The sequence below is a fragment of the Dermacentor variabilis genome, chromosome 2, assembly GCF_050947875.1.
Source record: "Dermacentor variabilis isolate Ectoservices chromosome 2, ASM5094787v1, whole genome shotgun sequence".
NCBI classification, from domain to species: domain Eukaryota; kingdom Metazoa; phylum Arthropoda; class Arachnida; order Ixodida; family Ixodidae; genus Dermacentor; species Dermacentor variabilis.
In genome coordinates, this window is record NC_134569.1 from 275,048,515 (window position 1) to 275,076,399 (window position 27,885).

Genomic DNA, 27,885 nt, shown 5'->3' on the forward strand with positions numbered 1-27,885 from the left:
GCCCCGATGCCGCATTATCAGTTATAACGATGAAGTCTGGCTGCTGGGTATCCATGCTGAAAAGTAGTGAAATGCGAAATCCTTGAAAAAAAGAAAAGAGAAAACGAGAAATTCAAGCCACTGCACGATGGACCGCTGCTTCAACAGCCGCTGCGTGCACATTTTCCAGCCATCTCTGCGCACCTCTTTCCCGTCGCCCTTCCACCCCTCCGAACACGAATGGACCACACCAACTGCACTGCCCGCAGATTTCTCACTGGCTCCTCATTCAGCGCAGTTCTGCAAACAGCTTAATTGTTTGCGTTCGTCTTTGTTGGCTGCGTTGAAATCGTTCCTGGCCAAGTGGTTTCTCAGCCTCATTTGACCAACAGTTAGTTTCACTCGCCGCCGAAGCGGAAGATGGCTGGTGCACCTGCTGATCATCGGCAATGCACAATGTTGCCGGTGAAAAGAAAGTACATGGCTATAGATTTGGAAACTAAGTGCTTCTAACCGATGAGGCGATTGTCGCGGACTGCTTGCATCGTATAGTGACGTCGACGACAGTAGTGATGACGTGGTAGGGCAGGCTGCCTCAATGTTGTCCTCACAGGAGGCCCGGCAGAGGATTCAGTCCTTCCAGGACTTTATTTTCGCGAGGAACCTTCCACTGCACTACGTGGAGCCCCTGAATGCCTTGGAGAAGGATATCAGCAAGCTTCGCGTAAAGCATGCAAGGCTGATGGCGATAGGGTTTTCTTGTGCAAGCCAGTGAGAAGTACGTGGGGAGATGTTTGTAGCGATCTCGCTTCAGCATCTCTTCTAGATTTCTCGAGCTGACAGACTGCAATTTTTCGCAATTTTTAAAAGGCCCCTTTCGGTGCCACCCAAGCAATGCCTCGGCGGTGCTCACATATCACTTGCCACCCATGGCCCCTCTTTGCAGTTGTTATAGCAGTGCCATTCTTTAACGTCGACAGCCACGGTTTGTTACACATTTGATCAGAGCGCCCAGGAAGCAGTTAAACGAATAAACACAATCAGCAGCCGGATGGAGGAAGGTCATCCTTTGCCATCCATCAGCTCTGCCATCCCCCCATTTTGATTTTTTTCATGCAACCCGGTTATAACAATTATCGGTTATACCAATGGGATTTTCGTGGCACTTGAATATTGTTATAAGTGGGCTCGACTAACTCCTGCTATCATTTTCTTTCTTACAGATTATGTATTGATGTGAAGATATCTTCCACACGTTTTATACTATTTGCAATGCCCCACTGTAATGCCTTTCTGGTGCTGAGGGTACTAAATAAATAAATAAACTGTCGTAGCATGCCCCTTAGAGCAAGCTTACACTGAACAGCAGAAACAATGTAGCTACCTACCTCTTTGCTGGCTCCCTTAGCCCGGTTCGCAAGCGCTGTTTCGCGCTCCTCCTCCAGGCGGCAGCGCTGCTTGAATTCACGCTGTGCCTCCGCCTCCCGTTCCAGCCACAGCTCATGCTGCCGTTGCCTGCATGAGGAAGACAAATCTACTGCAGCAGCAGGAGCTCGGGAAACACTGAATGCTGCACTGAATGAGAGGGCCACTGATGTTTTTATTTCATCTCTCAAACAGCTCCCATGCCCAGAAAGTGCAGAGTTGTCTTCACAACACTGCAGTTGACAACACTGAGTGTCCCCCACGTGTCATGACACGCAAACTTCTAGAACACTTCAAGGGGCAGCTCCCTTCAAATATGGCAAATTGACTAGCGTGCTCTAGGCAGCGCTGTCAATAATCTCGGAGCCAAATCTATTTCTGCACATGTACCCGAGAGACCATAGTATCACTGAAAAGTTGCCTGCCATTTTCTTCAACTTTTTAAAAAGCCCATCACTTGCTTTCTTTACTTCTATGCAAAAAGTAAATCTGATGGCTACTGGATAAACTTCTTTAAATGCAGTAAGAGCAATAAATCGTTTGGCTGGAATCACACAGACGTTACCCACTTCATCCCATTGCCATCACGGCACTGGTTTCAGTCAGGAGAGAGCATTTCTTTGCCGGTGTTTCCTTTAACATGGGATGCCGGCAACGTTGGGAGCATCAGGCAATGTTGGTGGCGTCCCATGCTTTGGGAGAAAATGGCAAGGAAGTGCCGCCCCCAGAAAATGCCGTGATGATGATGGGATGGGGAAGATGACGGCTGTGTGAACCAGGCCTTAGGCTTTACCTCCAACAGACAAACAAAGGCATATAAATTCAATTACGATGTGGATAATTATTCCTAACAGCATCCCCTTTCAATTGAAATGGTGAAATACAGCCAAGTGGCTTGTGTGATCTAGTTACGTTACCATACCATAATCAACGAGAAGAAAGGAGGTTAACCGAGGAGCCTGATATTTAATAACCATATCATGAGATGCCAACAAGCAATGACACCAAGGACAACATAGGGGAAATTACTTGTACTTACTAATTCAATTAAAGAAGTGATAAATTAATGGCAATGAAAGTGGATGAAAAAAGAACTTGCCGCAGGTGGGGAACAATCCCACGTCTTTGCATTGTGCGTGTGAAGTTCTAGCCAGTTAGGCTCTTCTGACAAGTTGTGCAGCCGATGTCACCGACTTCCTCCTATAGAACCTCATCCTTCACCACTATGCCCCTCAACAGCACCTCACGACCTAGGCCGCTACTTTCTTTCTAAAGTTGTTAATGGCATCCTACACTCATGCGCGACTAAGCACAAACTTGCTACTGCTTACCATCCACAAACGAACGGTCTAACCAAGCATCTCAACCAAACCCTTACTGACATGCTGTCCATGTATGGACATGCTCATGTCTCTGCTGACTACTGCAACTGGGACGTTGCATTGCCATTCCTTACTTTCGCCTATAATTCTTTTTGCCATGATACCGCAGGCTTCTCTCCACTCTTCCTTTTGTTTGGTCGTGACCTTACGCTACCTTTCAACATCATTCTGCTTGCTAATCTGAATTTCACATCCGAGTATGCCCGTGAAGCCATAGCCAAAGCGCAAGAAGCACGCCATATTGCCTGACGTTGACCTGTGGAGTTGCAGGAAAATCAGCGACACTTATATGACACCCACCATTGTGACGTACGTTACACATTGGGCGCATTGGTTCTCCTTTGGTTGCCGTCGCGACATGCGGGCCTCTTGGAGAAGTTACTTTCATGCTGCTCTGGCCCTTAATGTGTCTTGCGTCAAGCAAGTAAAGTAACGTATGAAATCACCCCTCTTGACCCAACCATGGCTCAGCATCACTCCGATGTGGTCTACGTCGCACATCTTAAGCCATATCATTCGACTGCCTCCTAACCGACACAGGGTCAGTGCTTCATCTTCTGGTGGTCATGTGACAGGCTGGCGAAGGCGTTTTCAAATTAGTCCGAAGAAGGCGATGCTCTTAATCTCGTGCGCTGTCTACCATCTTGTCAGATGCTACAGTTATTATAAATATCCTCTAAATATATTTCTTACTTCTTTTACCCCCGTAACATTTTGTTGGCTGTTTATTAAAGACTCCCAGACTTTGTTCTGTGCAGGCACTCCTAACGAGCCCACTGTGCTCTGTGGTCACAGCAACGTTCCTCACCACAGACAAGCAGCTATGAATCTCAAGTTTATTAATGAAATATTCACGCAATGGCTGCCGATGATTTGGTTGCCCTTGTACATTGATTAATGTCATAGCCACATGTGATGCTTCATATAACTGATGGGTTGAAAAAATTTGGCCACGAAATATCACTCACTTACTGTCTATCTTGAAAGTGGTTTTTCCCTAAACTTTACACAAATGAAAAATTGGAAATAATTGTGTCAATGCAGCAATTGTAAATGAGTGATAAAAACAGGGCATTCTCCAATCAAATTGTAAATGTTGGCAGGTATTGGTCAACGTCTTCATCCCCTGTGAAGGGCTGTACATCTGCAGTTGCTCTCAATGTCCCCGTGTGGTTTCAGGATCTTTTTGGTGTGTCGTTGTCTCTTTATAAAATATGATGTGCTCAACACTCACACGCATGTAAAATCTGTTTTTGCACTCCCCCTAATTACTGCCATCTTTTTCTTTTCGGCACTGGTTCCACATAAACAGCACTTTTACGTAAACTCAACTTCTCGTCCCATCCCACCACTCACATGGCTTCCCCTTTCCAGTCAAACAATTTTTTAGCCATGTTTGCTGTACCTCCTGCTACATAACATCTACCACCTTCTTGTAATCCCAGACCTTTGTAGGAAGGGCCCATATTTTCTTTTCTTCATTTATTACAATCTGTTATTTGCTTTTCATTTATTTTATGAGTATTCCGTTATTGTACACTACATTGCATTGGTATCTCATGCAAAGTTCAGTGTTACAGGTTTACAATCGCTAATTCGGTTGTATTTCCCTAGTTCATCTATCGTTTAATTTTAGTTAGAGTTTACTTCACTATGTACACAAGTGGTTGGATGTGATGGGAATAAAGCTGCGTTACTGCAGCACCTCGACTGGCCCCATCACCCAAAGTCATTTGATATAACCATTAAAAAAACTGTTCCTGAGACAAGGGCATGGTCGATATATGATTGACCGTTGGCACACTGCAACACTGTGCATCGCACTTGTGCTGCATCACTGATCGAGCAGCAGTGCCATCTGGTGGTGGATATCAGTACAACTCTAGCAATAAATAAGGCCTTTGAGGTTGGGAACACAATGGAGAGTGGCGTTACATGATCTCAAGATTAGAATGACAGACAGGTGGTGCTAGGTAGGCGTGAAGACAAGCAGAGGACAACACAAGATTTTGCCGATACAAAAGCTTGATGCTATGGTGGCCATTGTTCCCAGTGGGCATGATGCACAGCTGAAGTGGAGCAGGAAAACTAAAACAAAAGGATGGCCACTACCACAGAGGCCACTAATAGCTCCATTGATATAAAGCACATAAAAACCTTTCACTGGAATATATTTGCAAGGAGATGTCCTTTAGTATGAGGCACATCTTTCATAAAGTGTGCTTGAGCGCCTGTGGGTGAAGAAAGACCAGACAGACACCGGTGCACGGTGTCCACAAATTTCTTTTTTAGCCAAGCCCACTCAATCGGGCGGAAGCCTGATTCCGCTGGTTCCACTGCTTGCGTACCATCAGCGTGGTGGGTGTGTTCTCGTCGTCTTTTGTGTCCGAACCATTGTGGCACGTAGTGCGCTGCAGGCCTGTTCACATGAAACTGCCTCCACCGGAGCCATTACTACACTGCAGAGACATGACAGGTCTCTGCTATTTATTTATTTATTTATTTATTCATATTTCCTGCAGCGCCATGAAGGCATAATTGCAGGGGGATACAGGCATACAACTTTCAAAGATAGACGTACAGCATGTGGCATGGGCTCAACCCCTGGTAAAAAGAAAAAAAAAAAATGGAAAGGATCGTCCAATGTGACATCACATCAGTCAATGCAAGAAAATAAGTAAAGCGAAATACGAAGAGGGGGTACCAGTAGCTAAGTCCATTAAGTTCATCAGATTTCTACAATAGTGCTCAAAACTTTACCTTGGACTGGCGTTCTATTACAGAGTGAGACAGCTTGTTCCACTCACTGATGGCATGTGGAAAAAAAGAGCATTTGAAGGCATCAGTACGACACTTTGTTTCACAGATCTTCCATTCGTAGTCGCATCTTCTTGATACAAAATGTGGTGGGAGCAAATATCAACATCATCATCAGCAGCAGCCTGGTTACGCCCACTGCAGGGCAAAGGCCTCTTCCATACTTCTCCAACTACCCCGGTCATGTACTAATTGTGGCCATGTTGCCCATGCGAACTTCTTAATCCCATCCGCCCACCTAACTTTCTGCCGTCCCCTGCTACGCTACCCTTCCCTTGGAATCCAGTTGGTAACCCTTAATGACCATCAGTGATCCTCCCTCCTTACTCATTACATGCCCTGCGCATTCCCCCCCCCCCGCCCCATTTCAGCGCAGGCATACTCCATAATAGGTATGATGCTAGCAAGACTCCTATCTTACAGACAGTTTTCCCGTAGGAAACCTCCAACTTCTTGTCCCCCAGCGAATGCATGTAAAATGTTGTCATTAATAACGGGATGGACACCAGCAACCTTGAGTTTAAAAGTCGTGCAAATTCTACTTAAGCCTCTTAAGTACATGCACACACTTCTAAATCACGCATGCTTTCCCTACGCTTGGCAATGCATTCTCTTCCCATCCAACCTGCTCCACCCTCCACCTTGGAGTAAATAGATGGAGGGGCAAGCAAATTAAGAACCCACCACCCCTGCACAAACTGTTCCTTCTGTCACTCTCTTGCATCTTCAGATTTAAATGGATTCCCTCTCTGAAACACCTTGAAGAAGCGTGTCGCGTCTAAGAAAGAAGAGAATGAGAATGCGGGCATAGCAAACAGAACCCTGCGCATGTTCTCACACATTGTATTTGCTTTATATTTGGTGCTTCCAAATATAGCTACCCTATGCACTCAAGTCAAAGCCACAACCCCATTATGGCAGACCAAAATTTGAAGAAAAAGAACTAACTGAAAAAACTCAAATGTGCACACCCTGATTTGGGCTTGTCCAGCCGGCAGTGTTGTTGTGTGTACCTACCAGAAGGAAGTGCCTTGACAGCTTACAATGCTACACTAAAGCAAGAAGTTGTAATGTACCATAGAATGTGCAGCCAGCTGCAACGTTGACGTTGAAAAAAATGCGCACGTTGGTGGCCTACAGTGTGAGAAGCTCAAAGGAAAAAATTATGTGCATCCCACACACTGTGGGAATCGACGCAAGTGAAGCATTCTATGCTGCTTGCCTTGATTCACAACAACTAGCGGTGATCTTGACAGCTGTTGCAACACCGGTTACTCAAACCTCGACAGGCATTACTAGTGGGTAGCATGGCATTGTCGGCAGGCTGCAGGTGTCTGGTAGACCATGGCAACCAGGCAGGGGTGAGATGATTTCTAGTGCGAAACTTGCACCGTTTATTACAAGGTTGGTAAAGGATATAAAAGAAGAGAAGAGTAATAAATAATACATTGCGGTGACGCTTAAATAGGCCCGCTAAAATCGTAGGCGGGATTTTGCTCACGTCAACGTCACACGACATGTACTGAGTCCGGTCGGTGATGGGTGGCTGCTCCCTCTCTTTTAGGTGACATTGCACATGCTTGCCTCCGCTGGCGGCATCCTGTGGGTCCTGTTTGGTTCGCGGAAAGGAGCCTCCCCTTGAGTCACAAGTTCACGAAAGGCGGCCCTCCCTCTTGTCATGTACACACACAAAGGGGCCCTTAATCACTGCAGGGGGCCCGTCAGACCGGCAACCACTCAAGACACCCATAGCAAATTAGGGATCCATCCTCCCACTTCGATCAGACATGGTCTTTTGGTCATCCTTTTTGCATGGGGCATTACAGGCCAATCGTAACACATAGGGTGTTCTTCACCGTTTAGTGGAATACAAGAGTTGTGAGTTGGTGGTAAATGTCACCTTGAGTGCTATACTTTTTGTCTGAGTCGTATAGGTAACACATAACAAGAGTTGTTTCTTTGAGGTGTTGTTGCACACCACTGTTCATAACCTCCGAGAGACAGCATTGTCACTGCCACACACGGCACATTGAACCATGACAGAAGTGTTAAACTTAAATTATTTGGCTGTCTGCACCAAAACCACAACTTGATCATGAGGCACACCGTAGTGTGGACTATAGATTAATTTTGAACTCCTGGGGTTGTTTAATGAGCACCTAAATCTAAGTACAAGAGCATTCTTGTATTTTGCCTCCATCAACATGTGGCTGCCAGGGTTGGGATAGAGCCCATGACCTTGAACAATGCCATAGGCCCAAGGCTACAACAGCGGGCAGCATAAGTGTTGATTTGACGTTCGACTGCTTCTGCAGGGTCACCTAGACATCAATTGCCCGCTCGACAAATTTGCGTGACAAGTTTGCTTGACATTTGCAAAATTCCATGTTTCTTCTATTTTTCAGAAGTAGCAGAAACATACCACACCATACGTTAAACGTAAATTCATCTAGTTTGTCTGCAACTGCTGTGTCTAGTAGTAGCGTTTCCTCACCTCCTCACGTCGCGTTTTCCATCTCCTGCAATCCCCCGTATATAGGAACTGCGAGCGAAGAGTGGCAAGGCTCATTTGTGGCTTGTTTAGTGGTTGCATCGGTTCTACCAGTTATTGTCCTCCTCTCGCTACCTTTGCTCTGGGATGTTGCACAATAGTAGAAACACAAGTACGGCAGTTTCTGCAGTGCTTTCACGGGGGGTCACGGATAATACAGCTGTCAAGATAGTATTACGCCGACGCCCAGGCAGCTCCAGAAGGCATTGTGATGACCATCAAATGGGAAGCTCCAAACTAGTTTCTTGCATTGCATTTCAACTCTGCCTCCTTGCTGCCATGTATATGCACGCTCTGAAACATCTCCTGATGCAGCATGCTAGACAGCAGCAGCAGCAGCAGTGGAAAAGTCAAAGAAAGAGGCAAAGAAAGGTTTCCTTTAAAAGCAAATGTATTATGAAAACAATAGCATAAAATTTTCGTAGTTCACAATTTTCATAAAGAGAGAACGCAGGCTTCGCCAGAAAAATTGCACCGAAATGACCCGCTCTTGTGTATTTGCCTCACTTTGACAAGATTGTGAAAAAAAGTTTTAACCTTATACAAGCATATATGATAATTACCGAGAGGCATGATTACTCAGCCACAGACTTAGTAATATCAAACTTCACAATAATCAGCAAAAATCAGTTGGAAGTTGGTCCCACGCATACCAATAAAAGAGTTAAATGTTTCCGCCTGTTCAGGTGACTTAGACATTCCTGGTCACAAGCTGACCGAGGTTGATTAAATAACCAAAGCGTGCGATGTTGATTCCTTGGTAGCAGAGTGACAGTTGCTCATACATACACTAGTGTACACTAGGGTCATCATGTCAGACCCCACGTGGTCAAGTGAAGTACACTCCATATACACAGCTTCGGACCCACTGTACCAGTCAGCATTACAACGAAACATGACACTGCTGAATCTTCCACAATGTCTAGTAAAGGCAATAACAAGGAACACTTAATCCTTCTGATGCAAATTAAGCTATTGCTTTTCCCCTTGTCAACCACTAAGTGATCTTGTCGGAGATGTTCAGCATCTGTTGCGGCAATACTAAACATTATTTTAACTTTTCCTAGAAGTATACTGTAGTACCTCCAATACTAGACTAAGTGCCACAAATATTCCTATTTGTTTGCTGTGCATTACATTATGTTAACACTTTCTTGGACAGTTTTCATCATTCTTATTTATTTATTTATTTATTTAGAAATACCATTAACCCTCTCTCTCGAGGGTCATTACAGGGAGGGAGAACATCCTGTGTACAGAAATTTACACATACGCACACACTTACGTTGCATATATGCATAAAATAAGTAATATATCCAAACAACAAGACCATAGAGTGGGCACGGCGGACCCGGCACTGCAACGATGCTGACCAGGCACCTGTTCTTCGTTGTGCAGGTTTTGCTGGGAGCCGCCGCCGTATCAATGACTAGCCACGCGTACTACATGGATCACCGTATCAGCATCGATAGGAGAAAGTACGTGCGAACCAACGAACATTTTGCACCGTCAACTTCTGATGGCCCTGAGCTTCTAGCGACACCTTTCGGTCAGCGCAGCGTGACGTCATCGACAGCCGCCTGTATAAAAGAACCGCTCTGCTGCTTGAACTTCAGTGGGCACGGCGGACCCGGCACTGCAACGATGCTGACCAGGCACCTGCTCTTCGTTGTGCAGGTTGGTCCCTCTGTGACATTAGCAGTGACCATCGTTGCATTCTGGTCCTACCGTGCCCCAAACAGTGTATTAGCCTGGCTAACGAGTGTTTACAGGTGCGCAAGTTACTTCTTTGTGGTGATATAGAAACAAATCCTGGACCGACACAAAAGGAACTGTATGACCAACTGCTTGAAGGCCAAAAAGCTATCCTCACAGATGTAACTGAAATGAAAGTGCAGTTATGCAACATAAATAGTGTACTTGCCAGCTTACAACGTACTCTGGAGGACGTGCAAACTAAACTCCCTGATTCTTCTGCAACCCTAGTTCAGACCGGTCAAGTAGAAACCACGCTGAAATCCTTAGAGAAAGTGATGACTTTTCAGACAAAAAAAATGACTAGTTTGGAGGACCATAGGAGGCGCTCCAAGGTGATTATTTACGAGATAAAGGAGTTAGCCGACGAAACCGAATCTATGATGAATGAAAAGATTGTCAAGGAAGTATTCCAAAACAAGCTGGGTGTGAAACGTGAGTCTATTGGTCGAATACATAGGCTACGAAAAAACAAAGGAAACCAACCTGTCATAATTTACCTTCAGGATTACAGTGAAAAGAAAGCAATTTTTGCAAACTGCAAGAAACTTAAAGTGTCTGACATCTACATTAAGAACGATTATTCCCCTTCCACACTGAAAAAAAGAAAACTCCTCTGGGACAGTTGTAAAGAATACCGGCTGCTTAAAAAAAGAGCTTCATTGATCCATGATAAGCTTAAGGTTGGCAGGGATACTTTGTATTGGGATGAATGCCTAAACAGACACGTACAAATTCCCCAAAGCTCCCTTCGGACTCCCACAGCAAACGAGCTAAACCATTCCACAAACTCGCAGGATTGATGCGCTCCCCAAGGGCCACATAAGCAGCTCAGACTGATTAACGTCAATGCCCGCAGTATTAAAAATAAAACTGATGCATCGGAAATTTTATTACTGCAACATGATCCTCATATTACTGTCTTAACTGAGACTTGGCTACATGATGAAATAAGTGACGATATATTTCCTCATTCCTATACAGTGTTCCGAAAAGACAGGCGCACCAGGGGGGTGGTGTTGCCGTCCTGATCAAAAATGGCATTTCTGCCCATCTCTTGGAAGATATCCCTGAGATTGAATGTTTGCGCGTCAAGATAAGTTCTTGGGGTCACAGCTTTATTGTTTACACCATATACAGACCACCGGATACTACTCCCGAATACTTACAAAAATTAGATGATGAAATGAACTGGCACAGAAAGAATAAGATTATATTGGCAGATGACTTTAATTTACCGAACATCGACTGGGAGCGCCTTAATACTGGAAACGCGTTCAGCAAGCACGCCAACATTGTCTTCAATATTATGCTGCGTTATAACTAGAAACAGGTGGTACGCGAGCCGACACGCATACAGGGCATTTGCAGTTCCATTCTCGATTTGGTATTTCTTAGCCAGGATTTTTCGGAATATTATGTTTGTATTGAAGAAGGACTTTCCGACAACCGGCTAGTGAGCATTACCTTACCAGTTCTACAGATGACGCAAAACTATTCCTCAGTGCTTAGCTACAAAGATTACTCTCATGCCGATGAGCACATGGAAAACTGTCTTGTTGATTTTATCAGCACTGATGCCTGTTCTCTGTGGAATCGATTCAAAATTATGTGCCACTTTTGCATGAACCAATTCATCCCTAGTAAAAAAAGAAAGTTCGCAAACACACACCTTGGGTGACACGCGATGTCATTCATATTAAACGCAAGGTAAAAAGGTTAAAAAGAAAGCATGGTAATCCTGTTAAAATAAAAGAGGCGCAGAACTCTCTTCAACAGAAGGTGACTGCTGCAAAGAGTTACTATTATAACAACTCTCTGCCAAACTTTATTAAAAATGATCCTACAAAATTTTGGAACCATATGAAGGAAAGAAAGAAACCGATTTCACAGATAATAATTGAGGGCGCATCAATAACTAATGACGAAGACATGGCACTACATTTTAATTAGTATTTTCAAAGTGTCTTTGCAGTGTCAGATGATTGCATTACTATGCTTCCAGTAAAACAGGCATTCGATGTGGATTCTATTTCTTATGCTGGAATTGTCAACATGTTGGTAAACCTAAAAACCAAAGCTTCTTGTGGCCCTGAGGAAATCCCAAACATCTTTCTAAAACGTTATCCTGAACTTATTGCCAGCTTTCTTGTACGAATTTTTTCTGCGTCTGTGCTGTCGGCACAACTGCCTGATGAATGGAGAGTGGCCCGAGTTGTTCCAATATTTAAAAAAGGAGATAGACTAAGATTACAAAATTATTGTCCCATTTTTCTGACATCACAATGCTGCAAGCTCTTAAAGCACATCGTGGCAAACTATATAAAAGAATTCTTAGCTGAAAACAATGTGCTCACGGAGTTTCAGCATGGCTTCAGAAAGGGTTATTCGACTGTAACGCAATTGGTATCAGTGATTCATTCATTTGCTCTATCTCTAGACAATAATGGCCAAATAGATGTAATATTTTTAGATTTCAGAAAAGCCTTCGATAAGGTTCCGCACAACAAATTAATCTTCAAACTTAGAATTATTGGCATACCTGACATTTTCATAAACTGGATTATTGCTTACCTGAGCAAACGCACTCAGTACGTTACAATAGGTGAACATAGCTCGGCCACTCTCCCAGTCACATCAGGGGTGCCCCAAGGTAGTGTCTTGGGGCCTTTACTGTTTTTAATGTATATAAATGACATTGTTAAAACCATAACTCCTGGTGTGCAAATTAGACTGTTTGCCGATGACTGTATTTTGTACAGTGATATAACTTGTCAGAATGATCAGACTGTCCTCGAAAAGAATTTAAATAACATATTAAAGTGGTGTAATGAATGGGGTATGTTTATTAACGCTGATAAATCCGTATTTCTTCGTGTTACTTGTAAAAAAAGCCCACGAACCTTTTCTTATATGCTAGGTTCTTCAGCTCTGCGTGAAACTCACAATTACAAATACTTAGGTGTTACTTTGACTTCCACATTGTCATGGAACATGCACATTAATGATATTTGTTCTTCTGCTTTACGCAAACTCTGTTTCCTAAGACACAAACTGAAAAATGCCCCTCCTAATGTGAAATTACTGTGTTATTTTACATTTATTAGACCAAAGTTAGAGTATGCATGGGATCCTTACACTAAATCAAATATTGTGCGTCTTGAAAAAATACAAAGAAAGGCAGTCAGGTTTATATTTAATAAATTCGCAAGACTGGACTCTCCCTCTAAAATTATGACAGAAAACTCCATACCAACTCTTGAATCACGCCGAAAGCTGCTAAGACTTGAATTCCTTTCCCTTCTTCTCAACAACAGGCTTGAAATTAAACCATCGACTTATATAACGCCTGCAATAACACGGCAAACACGGCAGCATCATCCAGATTTACTAACACCTTATTACGCTCGAACTGACACGTTTAAATTTTCTTTTTTTCCCAGAACAGTATCAGACTGGAACGACAGTTTACAGAAACAGTGTGACTAAAATTTGTATAAATTTGTATTTGTTTGTTCTTAATTTGTTCTCCTTTGTTTGTATACGTTCTATTGCCCCTCTGCTTGGACCGAAAGGTCTGCAGTATGTACTAAATAAATAAAAATAAATAGCTGAAGCTCAAAATAATCATCAGAATTGATGACAATTCTTGTATTTGTGAGAAAAAAATGCTTTCGCAAAAAAGTGAACCCCAATTGATCTGGCAGAATTAGGATGCCTTAATGGAGGGCTCCAGACTAGCCATTGTTGTGTTGTTATTGTTCTGCCATTGCTTGATAACACTTCCTCCCCCCCCCCTTATTTTTTGCTTTCGCCACCCAATCATAATGCAGCCATAAAGCAGCACAAAAATTTTACAGCAACTTTATTGCTCTTTTTATTGTTTGTTAGTTCAAATTTCATTCTGATATTTGGCATGTGGAAATGTAATACTTGAGCATAACTTCTGCAAGTGAAAAAAAAAATGTAAATCTAGAAACCTTTTCCTTCGACCTGCATTTAATTCTTGAAAAATGCACAAGCACAAACCAGAAATAATGCAGTGAGTTGCCGACACAAGGGCACACCTTTAAAAGCAGATGAAGGCACTACCTGGAGGCATGGCAGCTGAATGACAAGGATGGCAACAGAGGCTTTTAAAAACGCAGAAGAAATCTGAGGCCCCATTCTACAGGCACTAAACTAAACATCCAGCTCAAGAAGCGATGTGAGGCAGTAGTTGCCAAGCAAAGCTTAAACACTTTAATTTAGCAGGATTTAGAACTAAGCACTGGAACAAATACAACAGGCACTCTGAAGTCATGAACAGCAACTTACAACAGAAACATATTATCACTGGAGCATATAACGAGCTGAAATTAAACACAAGAAACAGTAAATCAGCCATGTTTTACATGTCATAGAACATATCACTATTCACCTATTGCTATTGAAAGTACTATAAATTAAAATGTGCAGATTCTTTCAAAACTCACAGTGCCTTTCTTGCCCACTATGTCTGGGGACAACTGCATTAACCATCTTGTGCACAAGTTCTTCTGTGTCACTGCTACTATTTGTTGTAATTGTACTACTTCTGTATCAGATAACATATTGTCCTAGTATGTTTAGTGTTGAAGGCATCTGAACTTCTGTTCAGATATCACTCTTCATGAAATGGTCCATCATCACCAATTCAGAAGTTCACTTCCCTAACAAAACTAAGATTGCTTCAAGCTTATAAATATGCTATACCAAGACTAAGTACACCACTCTATAGCCCAGTATCCAACTGAACTGTTGGTGGAGCAGGCTGGTACTATATTGCTGCATATTGCAACTCAGCGATAAAAGAGTTAAATAATAATAATAATAATAATAATAATAATAATAATAATAATCTTTATTACATCCAATCATGTCGCAGTTAAAAATCCAGCTCGCATAAGTAACACTGCATGTGTGCAAGGCTGGGCAGTCAGCGGGTAGTACCGATATGTGTACACAATGGAAATAAAAAAAGGCATTGACATTAAAGATAACTTCACAATCAGGTTCACGCAAAACAGGTTCGCATTGTTAATAAAATGAGAAAAAATGATACATAGTATAAAGCCTTCTGAAATGCTCCATCCTTGTATACATGCTTCAAAATCCCGAAGAAAAAGTTTAACAAATATGGGCATTATGTATCACCCATGACCTTAAATGTGATTTTATTTCTTTCAATGTTCCTGCGTTATCATTCTTATTCAAATTATTGAAATTAACCAGCACGTAGAAAGCACGAGTCCTCTTGCCGTAGTTTGTGTACACACGAGGTACCAGATATTTTTCTATCTAAACGTAAGCTGCAAGATTTCACGTTCAAATTTTTGAAATTAGTAGAAAAACAACTCTTGCACGTGGTGTCAAACAAAACTTGTTGCTCGTCAAACATGTCTGACAGGTCTGGTACATGTTCAGCAAGACATCTTCCCCATGACCAAGTGTGCCATACGAGAGTCTATAGGCAATTTTTTTAGGGTGCAGTTAATTATTTTGAGTCTACTAGAAGCAAAACCATAAATTGTTATTCCGTACCTTATGATCGATTCACCAAGTGCCTTGTAAACCATTTTACGAACATTTACATCACAGAAAGATTTTAGGGAATACAAATGAGCGCAAACAGCACGTAGGCGCCTTGAGAGCTCTTCAATGTGGATATTTCATGACGTGTCGTCGAAGTGTAGCACCAGGTATTTTGTGTTTTTTACCAGAGTTACTGAAGGAAACAAGCATGCAAGGAAGTCACTGGTGTGGAGATAGACAGGGGTAATTTCCGCAACTACTTTATATGGGCTGTGAAAACGTATCATGTTAGTCTTCGATTTATTAATAAACATTTTGTTGTCAATGAACCAATCAAGTAGTCCAGAGACATTATACTGTAGTACTCTAGTGGCTTCATTCGAAAATTTGTTTGATACAATTAAAGCCATGTCATCAGCATATAAATACATCTTTTATTTTTGTGGTAAGCAAACAAGATCATTCATGTAAATGTTAAACGAAAGCAGTTCCAATACAGACCCTTGCGGTACCCCTGATTTAACACACAACAAAGAACTATAGGACTCCGCCGCATGGACACATCTGCTTAGTTTTGATAGTAACTGTTCATGATCTAATGTGTCAAATGCTCTTTGTAAGTCAACGAAATGAGTCAAAACAGCATTGTTTTTATTGATTTCATTACAGATATAGTCATTAACAGGCCCACAGTACTCTGCCTTGAGCGAAAGCCAAACTGCGCTGGGTAAATAAGGCTAAACTTTTCACAGAATGAGGTCATATTGTCACGTGGTAGTGACGGTGAAAAAAGCAGCCAAACTGAGAAAGACGAAACGAGCGTGTTAATGGGCAAACTTGTGCCCTCAAAAACAGGCTACACTCAAACAATGGCAACAGCGGCGAACACAGTTGGCGATCGTCGAAAATCTTATCAGTGGGTCAAGCACATCGGCTTTTATATGTCAGTCGTCGAATGTTCCAGAGTAATCGCTGGGATCTGCATGCCTTCCACAAAGTTCTACACTATTTGCGTCACACAGACATGCGATCAGATTACACAAGGTTCGGTCAAAGACAGTGGATGGAAGCATCGATAACATTCCAGAAACTTTCGATACATGCAGGCACGTCCTGCGCTGTGCGGTAACATTTGTTAGGCGATGAAACGGGTTGCCCAATAAAGACAAACAAGTACACGTGCCAATACGCCCCTCTTAAAAAGCATCGACCTAATGCTGCAAACGAAAGTAACAAAGAAAAACACACGTAGCAAAGAGAACAACAAAATAAGGAGGTTTGTCAGCATCCGTAAAATGGTTTAAGATGCACCACGTGGACCACTTCAGATCGTGCACGGCATTGCTGTGAATGTGAAATGCCGTCTGGCATGACCTCATAGTCCAGTGCGCCAATACGTCGAATGACCTTGTAGGGTCCGAAATAGCGTCGCAACAGTTTCTCACTCAGTCCTCGTCAGCATATCGGGGTCCAAACCCAAACATGGTCGCTGGGCTGGTACTCTATGAAGCGTCATCGGAGGTTGTAGCGTCTGCTGTCGGTACGCTGCTGATTCTTGATCCATAGGCGGGCGAGTTGTCGGGCTTCTTCGGCACGCTGGAGATAGGTAGCGACATAAAGATTCTCTTCGTCAGTGACATACGGCAGCATGGCATCAAGCGTCGTTGTCGGGTTCCTGCCATAAATCAGCTTAAACTGCGTGATCTGCGTTGTTTCTTGCACCGCCGTGTTGTAAGCGAATGTTACGTACGGCAGGACGGCATCCCAGGTCTTGTGTTCGACGTAGACGTACATTGCTAGCATGTCGGTGAGGGTCTTGTTCAGGCGCTCAGTGAGACCATTTGTCTGCGGATGGTAGGCAGTTGTCCTCCTGTGCCTTGTCTGACTGTACTGCAAAATGGCTTGGGTGAGCTCCGCTGTAAAGGCTGTTCCTCTGTCGGTGATGACTTCTGGGACGCCATGTCGCAGCATGATGTTCTAGACAAAGAATTTCACCAGTTTGGCTGTGCTATCTTTTGGCAGTGCCTTCGTTTCAGCGGAGCGAATGAGGTAGTCCGTTGCCACAACGAACTACTTATTTTCGGTTGTTGACGTCGGAAAGGGTCCCAACAAGTCCATGCCAATCTGCTCAAAAGGTTGGTGTGGTATCCTGTGTTGGCTTCAGGTTTCGGTTTTGGGTCGTTTACATCAGGGCGCCACTCAGCACCAAACGCTGTAAGTTGCATGCAGCGTTTCCCCTCACAGAAATAAAATAATTCTTTGTCTGGTCCCCGACTGAAGCAGTTCGGCTCTTTCTTGCGGCGCTGCGTGCCCCGGCCGTTTAGGCCTCATGCCGTAGATCCTCCATCCGGTTGCCCCGTCAGAGTTACAACAAACTGGCGACAAGGCTCCCTCGACCTGGCAGCTTGAAGATGGCGCTCGGCAGCATGGCGGTAAGTCGCGACCTGGGGAGGCCAGCCAACATGGCACGCGGCCTGAACTCCGCGAAGCCAGTCGAAACATCGCGGACCATTGCTACCGATGTGGTTCACCTCACCACATCACATCCGATCCAGGCTGTACAGCCAAGCACGTTTCCTGCGGTGCGTGCGGAAAAGTGGGACATTTCGCTTCAGTTTGTCATTCGAGGAACCAAACGCATCGACAGTCCCCTGCTCGTACGCAGCTTGTTTTCGCTGCATGCCAACAAGTGTCAGGAGTTCCAGCAGACCCAAGCGTTCAGCTTCCATCTCTTCCGCTTAACGCTCCCTTGGAGTTCGCCCAGCCGTACTCGGGACAATCGGGACTTGTAAAGGGCTTCGTCCACAACGTTCATCTTGGAGCTTAAGTGCAACCAGTCTCGGTGAAACTGCGTCCTCTACCTCGGGTTCTCCGTGAGCAAATCTCCACCAAACCGCAACGGCTGAAATCAGCAGATATCGAACGAGTCTCAGCGTCTGAGTGGATTTCTCCGCTTGTCGTGGTTCGGAAGAAGGACAATCCCATTCGACTTTGCGTCGATCTTAGAGAACCCAACAAGGCTATCATCATAGACTGCTTTCCACTATCGAGGGCTGACGAACTGTTGCATCGACTCGCTGGTGCTACTGTGTTCAGTAAGTTGGACTTACAGCCCGCTTATCATGTTTTATTGTCCGAGAAAAGCCGTGAGCTTACTACAGTAAAACCTCGTTAATTCGAACTTTGTTTATTCGAAATCCCGCGTAATTCGAAGGTTTTCGGCGGTCCCAACAGTTTGCATGCAAATTTTGCCGGATAGTTGAACAGCTGGCGTGCCCATATTCAGATAATACGTCAGTTTAAACCATGGCCTCCGTGATCCGTGTTGTGACAGAATGACGTTACGGCCACGCTCCCTGTTTGTACCTAGATAAACAGCGCACGTTTGGGAATAAAGCCATTCCTATTCCTGCTATCTGAGTAGCGTCTGTATGCATGCTACAACAAGTGGTGACGAAGATGGGATCGGAAACTTAGGCCGAGATTGCGCAGGACAAGAAGAATGGCAAAGTTCTTGGATTTCGAGCCTTTTATCGATGATGGCGAAGAAGATTTCATGTCTTATGTTGAAAGATTTGACCCCTACTGGAAAGTGACCCAAAACAAGGATGACAGCCTGAAGAAGTCTGCCTTTATAACGGCCATTGGTAAACGCCCTTACAAAACGCTGAAGGACCTGTTGCTACCAGCGAAGCCAGAAGACAAATCATTCAATGAAATCGTCGCAGTCCTGAGGGAACACTACTCTCCGGGAAGCAAAGTTATCGCCGAAAGGTTCAAGTTTAATCGCCGCTACCAGATGGAAGGTGAGACAATTTCTGCATTTGCCGTGGAACTACGCCATATGGCAGCAAGAGGCGATTTTGGGCTGTTTCTGGACGATGCTCTTCAAGACACATTCGTGGCAGGCCTCAGCGAAGCTTCGATTCAAGCCAGCCTTCTGAAGAAAAAGGAGCTAAGCTTCGAAACTGCATATGACCTAGCCAGAAGCGCGGAACTGGCTGCGAAAGAATCCAAAGGCTTCCGCCCAACCTCTGACAAGACTTTTCTCGACGAAGACGTCCACGTCATTCAGAAGGGTCAACAAAGACAAAAGGCGAGGACGTCGGCGGGTCTGGCAGCCGGTAACTCTTGTTACCGATGTGCGGAGCAACACGATGCGGGAGACTGTCCATATCGAAAGGCAAGGTGTCATTATTGCAAAATGACCGGTCATCTGGCTCGGGCGTGCAAGAAAAAAAGAACGAGAAGCGGTTAATGCATTCAACGGCAACGATGAAGAAGTGGAAGAGTTACAACTTTTTCACGTTTAGCAAAGTGGACCGACGACTCAACCTTACCGAGTGCAAGTGCACATTGCAGGTACGCCGGTGGAGATGCAGATCGACACAGGTGCCGCTGTCTCTATTATTAGCGAGAGCATCTTTTCGTCCCTGTCTTGTTCACAGCCACCAGTCAAAACAGGACTGCAACTTAGAACGTACGGAGGCGCACCACTGGAAATTGACGTAGTAGTTCTGCGGAAACCCGCAAGGTGGAGAGAAGCAATGAATAAAGGGAAAATCAGACATCCACCCGTTCGTAGCAATTGCTACAAAGGAAACCCATACGGGTTCCTCGAAAGAAAAGCCTCATAGTTGAAGAAAAATTCGTCCTGGTCCGGGACTCGAACCCGGGACCACCGCCTTTCCGGGGCAGCCGCTCTACCATCTGAGCTAACCAGGCGGCTAGCAGATGGTAGGGCGAAGTTGAATTTGTCGACAACACGAAGCTAAAGGGAAAATCAGACATCCACCCGTTCATAGCAATTGCTACAAAGCAAATCCATACGGGTTCCTCGAAAGAAAAGCCTCATAGTTGAAGAAAAATTTGTCCTGGTCCGGGACTCGAACCCGGGACCACCGCCTTTCCGGGGCAGCCGCTCTACCATCTGAGCTACCATCTGAATTTGTCGACAACACGAAGCTTCGTGTTGTCGACAAATTCGACTTCGCCCTACCATCTGCTAGCCGCCTGGTTAGCTCAGGTGGTAGAGCGGCTGCCCCGGAAAGGCGGTGGTCCCGGGTTCGAGTCCCGGACCAGGACAAATTTTTCTTCAACTATGAGGCTTTTCTTTCGAGGAACCCATATGGGTTTCCTTTGTAGCAATTGCTACGAACGGGTGGATGTCTGATTTTCCCTTTATTCACCACTGGAAATTGTAGGGCAAGCGGAAGTGCCTGTGGTCTACCGAGAACAACGCAAGACATTGCCTGTCGTGGTTGTACCTGGAAGGAAGCCGTCGCTACTTGGACGTGACTGGCTTGCAGAACTGAAGATTGACTGGAAGAGCGTATTCACGGTGCAGACAGATGGAATGGTGGAGGAGCTGCTACGCAAGTATAGCGATATCTTTTCTACGGAGGTAGGACTAATAAAGGGACACAAGGCACAGCTGGTCCTAAAGGAAGACGCCAGACCAGTTTTCTGGAAGGCTCAACCGGTTCCCTTTTCCCTGTGGACAGCAGTCGAAGAAGAAATTCGACAGCTCGAACGGAACGGGGTCCTGGTTCCCGTGGCACAAAGCGACTGGGCTACACCAGTGGTCGTCATCCCAAAGGCAGACAAGAAGGTGAGGCTGTGTGGAGACTTCAAAATTACCTTAAATCCTTGCATAATGATGGAGCATTATCCATTACCCTTAGTCGAAGACATCTTTGGAGTAATTGAGGAAGGCAAGGTCTTCACGGTATTAGACCTGACCACGGCGTACCAACAAATAGAAGTGCACCCTACTCTCAAAAACTGTTGATGCTTAACACGCACATCGGCTTATTTCAGTGCCTCCGCATGCCACACGGAATTTCCATTGCCCCAGCTATATTACAGTCGGTGATGGATCAAGTATTAAAAGGCGTGAAGGGCGTTGCCTGCTATCTCGATGATGTCCTCATCACGGGAGCGTCCAAAATGGAATGTTTCCAACGCGTTGAAGCAGTCCTTGCTCGGTTTCGTGAGCATGGCGTTCGGCTCAAGCAAGAGAAATGCAAGTTTTTCAAAGACTCTGTCACCTATCTGGGGCATATTATTAGCGCAAGTGGAATTAAGCCGTTTGCGGAAAATGTTGAAGCTGTTAGGAATGCGCCAGCTCCAAGGAATGAATCGGAACTAAGAGAGTACCTTGGCATGCTATCTTTTTACTCCAAGTTCATCCCCAACATGTCCACACAGCTGAAACCCCTATATCGATTACTGAAGGGAACTCGGCAGTAACAGTGGCCCAAAGACGCTGAAGAGTGTTTCCAGAGGAGCAAGCGTTGGTTGACGAGTGACAGTGTCCTAACCTTCTACAATCCGGAGAAGTCAATAGGCCTTGTAGCAGACGCGTCTGCATATGGATTGGGGGCGGTGCTCTTCCATGAAATCGACGGAAATGAAAAACCGATAGCCTACGCTTCGCGAACACTCAGTAAAGCAGAGACTGGGTACTCCCAAATAGAAGAAGAAGCGCTTGCCGTGGTGTTCGCTATCAAAAGATTTCATAAATATATTTATGGACGAGAGTTCACTATATACTCTGATCACCTGCCATTAAATGGCTTACTCGGACACAACAAGCCCATTCCAGCACTATCAGCTGCCCGAATGCAGCGCTGGATGCTGCTACTTGCGGCCTACCATTACAAATGGGTATATAGGAAAGGGAAGGCTCTCGCTAATGCAGACGCATTATCGCGGCTTCCGCTAAAGAACGAAACTGATGTCAGTGACTACGTGCAGTTTTTCTCGGCAACAGACGAACTGCCCTTATCAGCTGAAGATATTCGGAACGCAACAAAGAAGGACCCAGTCCTATCGAAGGTCCACTTCTTCACATTAAATGGATGGCCAGCAAAAGTTGCCGATGAAAATTTAGCACCGTACTTTACTAGACGCCGTGAACTATCGTTGGATCGAGACTGCGTGACCTGGGGCAATCGCGTAATTGTGCCACGTGTGCTTGTTACGCCCGTTTTAATATTGCTGCACGAAGGACATCCAGGCGCGACTAGAATGAAAATGTTGCGAGGAGCCATGTGTGGTGGCCTCAGCAAACTTCGGATATAGAAGACACTGCCCAGAGCTGTGCAGTCTGTCAATTTAGGCAAAACACACCGTCCCAGGTAGACTTCACTCCTTGAGCCCGTGCGCGCAAAAGATGGGAAAGAGTGCACTTGGACTTCGCTTTTGCAAACTCATGCTGGGTACTAGTCCTGATATATGCTTATTCCAAATGGGCAGAAGTTGTGTGCATGAAAACAACTACAGCAGAAGCAACTGTGCAAGAGCTGCGAAGAATATTTGTGAGCTTCGGTCTACCGGAAATGGTCGTCACAGACAATGGACCGCAATTCTGGTCTGCTCAGTTCTCTACATTCCTTGCCTCCAATGGCATACGCCACCTCACTACTCCGCCTTATCATCCTGCTTCGAATGGGGCTGCGGAACGACTTGTGCAAACCGTCAAGAAAAGCCTACTAAAGCAAACTGGAGAACACAGAAAGCATGGCAAGTCTATGCAGCATTGTGTTGATCAGTTTTTATTTTCGTACAGGAACACGCCCTGCGCATCGACAGGGATTACGCCCGCTCAGTTGTTTTTGACGTGGGCCCCAAGAACACGTCTTAGCCTCCTGCACCCGGAGCTGAGTAACCGGTTGAAGAACGAATCGCGCCAGCCCACTTTTGTCCGCTCAAGGTCAACGTGGCGCGAGTTCACAGCAGGTGACGAGGTGCGAGTGAAAGGAACTCGTCCGGGTGACCCTCTTTGGTTAGCAGGCACGATCACGCGCCGTACTAGTGCTGTCACGTATACAGTGCGGGTGAATAACGAAGAACGTTTTGTGCATGCCGACCATATCGTTTCAGCTAAGCGCCCGGATTACCAGCCAGCCAGAAGCTCGCATTCAGTCCTACAACATCCAGGACGGCTCGATCAAGCAGACCCCATGGCGGCCCGAGAAATGACAGCCCTTCCAGACGGTCCACAGGGCGACGATCAGACACTGCAAAACCAATCTTCACATGAGCCCCCAGCATTGGGGTGCCTTGAAGATCACCAGGCGATGTCCGGCCCCGAGACCTCGGAGCAGGTTCCAGTGCAGTCTACTCCTGAAACCTTAAGGCGTAGTACACGAACACGCAAGCAACCAGATAGATGGGGATACAATTAAAAAGAAAATTAAAGGTGGCAGAAGTGTTGTGACAGAATGACGTCACGGCCACGCCCCCTGTTTGTACCTAGATAAACAGCACGCGTTTGGGAATAAAGCCATTCCTATTCCTGCTATCTGAGTAGCGTCTGTATGCATGCTACAACAATGCGCAACAAAAAAAGTTAGTGTGCCAGTTTCTGAGGCCAGTATAGTTGCCGGAGTGGCAGCCAGGCGGCAGTTTAAATCAACTTTCTGTTTCCGGCGAACGTTGTGCGCAGTTTTGTGGAGTGTAGCGGCGGTAACTGTGAATTTCTGCGCACTGTCAATGGCTCCTTTACTAGATGCCTGCCGCGTTGTCCGGTAAACTCGGTTTCGTGCCCTCTTCCTTTTCTCGTCTCCGCGAAAAGGCAACGAGCGCCTCTCATGGCGAACGCCTGCAACTTATATCACTTGCTGCGGCTGTCCTTCACTTAATACCGTCTGTGTAAAACTGAGCGCAATATAACCATGAACGTTCACCAACTAGCCCCCTTCATTGCTTTACTAAATATATGTTCTATGCTATGTGCAATGTAATCAGTTGTATATCATCTATTTTTTTATTTCGTGATTCATCATTAGTACAGATGATGTACAGATGATGTATAGTATGTAGGCTGTCATGCCAAACATAAGGGGGCAGGGACCTCTGTCAAGCCGTACTCACAGCTTTTAATCTTGCCTCCTCCTCTCTCAAAAGGAAATAAACCTTCATTTGATTTGAACAGAACATGTGACAGGAAGTGGAGTGAAATATAAACCAACTACTTCTCTGACGTAATACAAAAAATTGCTGGTATTTTAAATGTGGTCGAGGTAACATTTAAACAATGTGCTTACTTGTTGAGCCAACATGTACATGGGTTGATATATTTTGTGTATTGGATAAACTGCACAGGTTATTGGTCCAAGACTTTTGTGCACCCCCCCCCCCCCATTTCTTGAATTGTTTAAATAAAGCAAGTTTTAGATTGATTGAACTGTAAGAACTTGCAAAATGCAGCATGTCCCAAAAGGATATACATAGTCCACACAACAGGAGCAGCAGCAGCAATAACATTTCCGCTGCAGCCCTGATGTCACAAGTGGAATGGGAGAATATTCCTTCCCGCAGAATGCAGGTCAGCCTGAAAATACACCATAGCTAGAATTGTCATGAAACACACCGAACACAAATGCACGACAGGCCTGTAATGCCAGTACTACTCAGGTATAGCTGGCTAAATTTCAAAATGAGAATGTAAATTATGCTGTGTTAGAAGCAAAACTAAGTTTTTTGCTTCATAGCCCCATTGTGCAGTTCGTACAAACTCCCTGTTATCCTCTCCCTTTTAACCTATCACTCTCATCTTTCTTCCTTAATGTCCAAAATCAAGCCATCTGTATTATTACTAAGAGTAATTGCCGATCACATGTTACAGAACTGTACCCCGATCTTAACATACTGTACATTACTAATCTTGCGAAGTTCAATGTTTACATATTTGCATATCGAGCAATTAAAGACCATCACCTTCTTAAATTTGTTTTCATACGACGACTTACCAATACAAATTACACACATCTTTCTCTGAGCAATTTTTTTTATTCCAGAAGTCTGCACTAACTACAGTACCCAAAGAGTTGGTTATGTCTTAATTAAATTTTGGAATTCTTTGCCTTATATTATATCTGCTGTTTCTGTGTCATCATTTATACATTTGCTTCGTGGTTTTTTTCTTAACTAATAACTCAATATGGCGAATGAAATAAACCCTCCTTTATTGTTTTTTGCTGAATAATGACTATGTATTCATTGACTATAATTGTTTAATCACTGAAATGATTGTACTTGCTTAATTATTTTATTAGTAATCGTTTTACTGCTTATATCTTATTGTAGCTGCTTCTTATTACTTTTTTTTTTTTGCTGTTTAGTAGTTTTCCATTTCGTTTAAGATACCATCGGAGGTACCCCTAGTGTTTTCACTATGGGACCTCCTTCTGGACAATATCATACCCAACTTTGTGTATGCTTTTTATCAGAATAACTCCAAACTTCGAAACAAAGGAATAGCCAGCCCACATAAGCCAGAGGCTTGTGTGCCGGGCTGGACAGTGGTAGGCATTCAAGTTACAACTAATAAAATATTCTTAAACAAAGCCAACATAAAAAGATGAACAATAAGATAAAAAGAAGTCATGTTCGCAATGAAACAGTACATTTATAAAAGTACAGACACGTGATACCAGACAGAATATTAAATACATGTACTAGCAAAATTCACATTTATTGCAAATGTGTCTCTGTAGCCCACGATTTCAGAAAATTTGTAGCCCCAGCAAAAGATGCATGCATCTTTTGTGGCATCACTAGGTGGTTTTATTTTATTAAAATAAAATGGTGCAGAGAAATTGCATGTTTTTCCATAAGAAGTAAACACAGATTACTATGAATCTTTCTATTCATAGGAGTGACCGCCATTTCACATTTCTCTTAGTGAATGGGCTATATGTGTAGTGCACCGCCTATAAAGGTGCCACTGATAGCCACCAAGTGGGCGCTTCCAACAGTATGCGCAGGAGCAGTAGCAGGCGACAAATCTTTGCAGCAAGGATGGCTGAAGTTCGCGGCTGCAATTTCTCTTTTGTTTGGGTGCCAGACTGCTTCTTCTGCAGTGACAACCGTAGGGCAGACACTGACCTCTGTGGGAGCGGGTATGAACACTATGTTACCAGTGTTTGGCACAACCTGGTCCACATATGTGCCAGGTGCATCCCGCAGACAAACGCCATAAACCCCATTTACATGAAGTGGGGCTCATGTTTAACTAGCCGCTAAATTTTGTTGAGTAATGCAATGTCTCAATCGTTTCCTTTTTTAATTCTACCCTTGCTGTAATGCTGCTTCTGCACCTCAATAAAAACAGGGTGTCAACCAAGGTGACATTTCCAAATTCCCTGAGTTTTCCAGGTTATCCCTGAGTGGCATCGTAAAATTCCTTGAGTGACAAGATAAGTTCGTTTTATGTCTAGACGGGCTGACACCATGTCACCCGATGCTGTCACTCTCTAGTAAGTACCTTAAAAACAAAGAAAAACTACTTAATCCAGTTTTAATAGTAAGCAGTAGTGTAAAGAAAACAGAAGGGAGGGTAAAACACATTGGCAGGCTAGTTGGTTAGAATCCATGGTAGAGTGTAGAAGCGTGACTGAACGAGGATGTGGAAAGAAACAGATACACAGACATGGCACTTCACTTTCAACTATTTTATTTTCACACGCATCGATAAATGTATACCGTACAAGCGAAAATAAAAGTGACAGCAGTGGTGCATTTCGATGAACCTCACAGGTGTGCAAGGCATGGTGGAAATATGTACTGCAATGGTAACAAAGATAAACCAAGGAATCGTATCTCCTTTTCAGATAACGACATCGAAGACTTGCTTACGCACTTTTCTTCTAATTTTGCATTCTCATAGGCCTCCAAAATCTCCCTCACCATCCTGCTTGAGCCCTATACAGAATGGAAGTACTTTCAAACATGGGCTTGCAGCAACATTCTCAGCAGTGAATACCCAAATGACCCGAGATTACCCTAGTGACGTTATGTCGATGCTCTTTTAATCTCTTATTGATGCATCTGCCGGTTTGACCAACATACGTTCTTCCGCATGAAAGTGGAATGGCATAGACAACGTTATGAGTGCAGGTTACAAATTGTCTGCGATGATGAGTAGAACATGCGTGCCTTTTGTTATTCTCTGTATCAACTTGTTTGCATAGCTTCTGTAGACGTCGGTGTGGTTTATAAGATTCCCTTGTCATGTGGCAAAGTGTATGTAGGGCAGTCAGGCCGCTGTGTAAACGAGCGCCTTAGAGAACATGAGCAATCCATACCAACAGGCACAGGTTCCCATTTGGCTCAGCATTGTAAAATATGCAAGTGCAAACCAATGTTTCGTGATACCACAATTTTGAAAAAGAGCCACGACACCACCGCCCGAGAGTTATCGGAAGCATTCTTCATTCAGTTATTGGGGTCACAGTGCATTAGTGTGCCTTCCTTAACCTTGTACAGCGCTGAATTTGGTTTTTTTGGATTCTGTCGCATGAGCGCGCTTTTGTGATCGGATGTTGGTGGCTCCACCACATGGTGCTCACTGCACATGCTCCTCTAGTTTCAGCTGTCTATAAAGGAGTGACACAATAAAATGACATCATAAGA

At 44.4% G+C, this 27,885-nt stretch overlaps 1 protein-coding gene and 1 non-coding gene across 3 annotated transcripts in view; one reads left to right on the forward strand and one right to left on the reverse strand.

Annotated features, from left to right (window-relative positions):
- The window catches only part of LOC142573308 (U2 small nuclear ribonucleoprotein auxiliary factor 35 kDa subunit-related protein 2-like), a 234,685-nt gene that overhangs the window by 168,215 nt on the left and 38,585 nt on the right, over positions 1-27,885 (reverse strand). For both annotated transcript variants that reach the window (XM_075682983.1, XM_075682984.1), the window contains exon 4: positions 1,368-1,494. In XM_075682983.1, coding sequence (XP_075539098.1) covers positions 1,368-1,494 — 127 coding nt within the window. The remainder of the gene's footprint in view (positions 1-1,367; positions 1,495-27,885) is intronic.
- On the forward strand, positions 20,474-20,548 carry TRNAS-GGA (transfer RNA serine (anticodon GGA)). The gene has a single exon. It is a non-coding gene; the product is annotated as a tRNA-Ser (tRNA).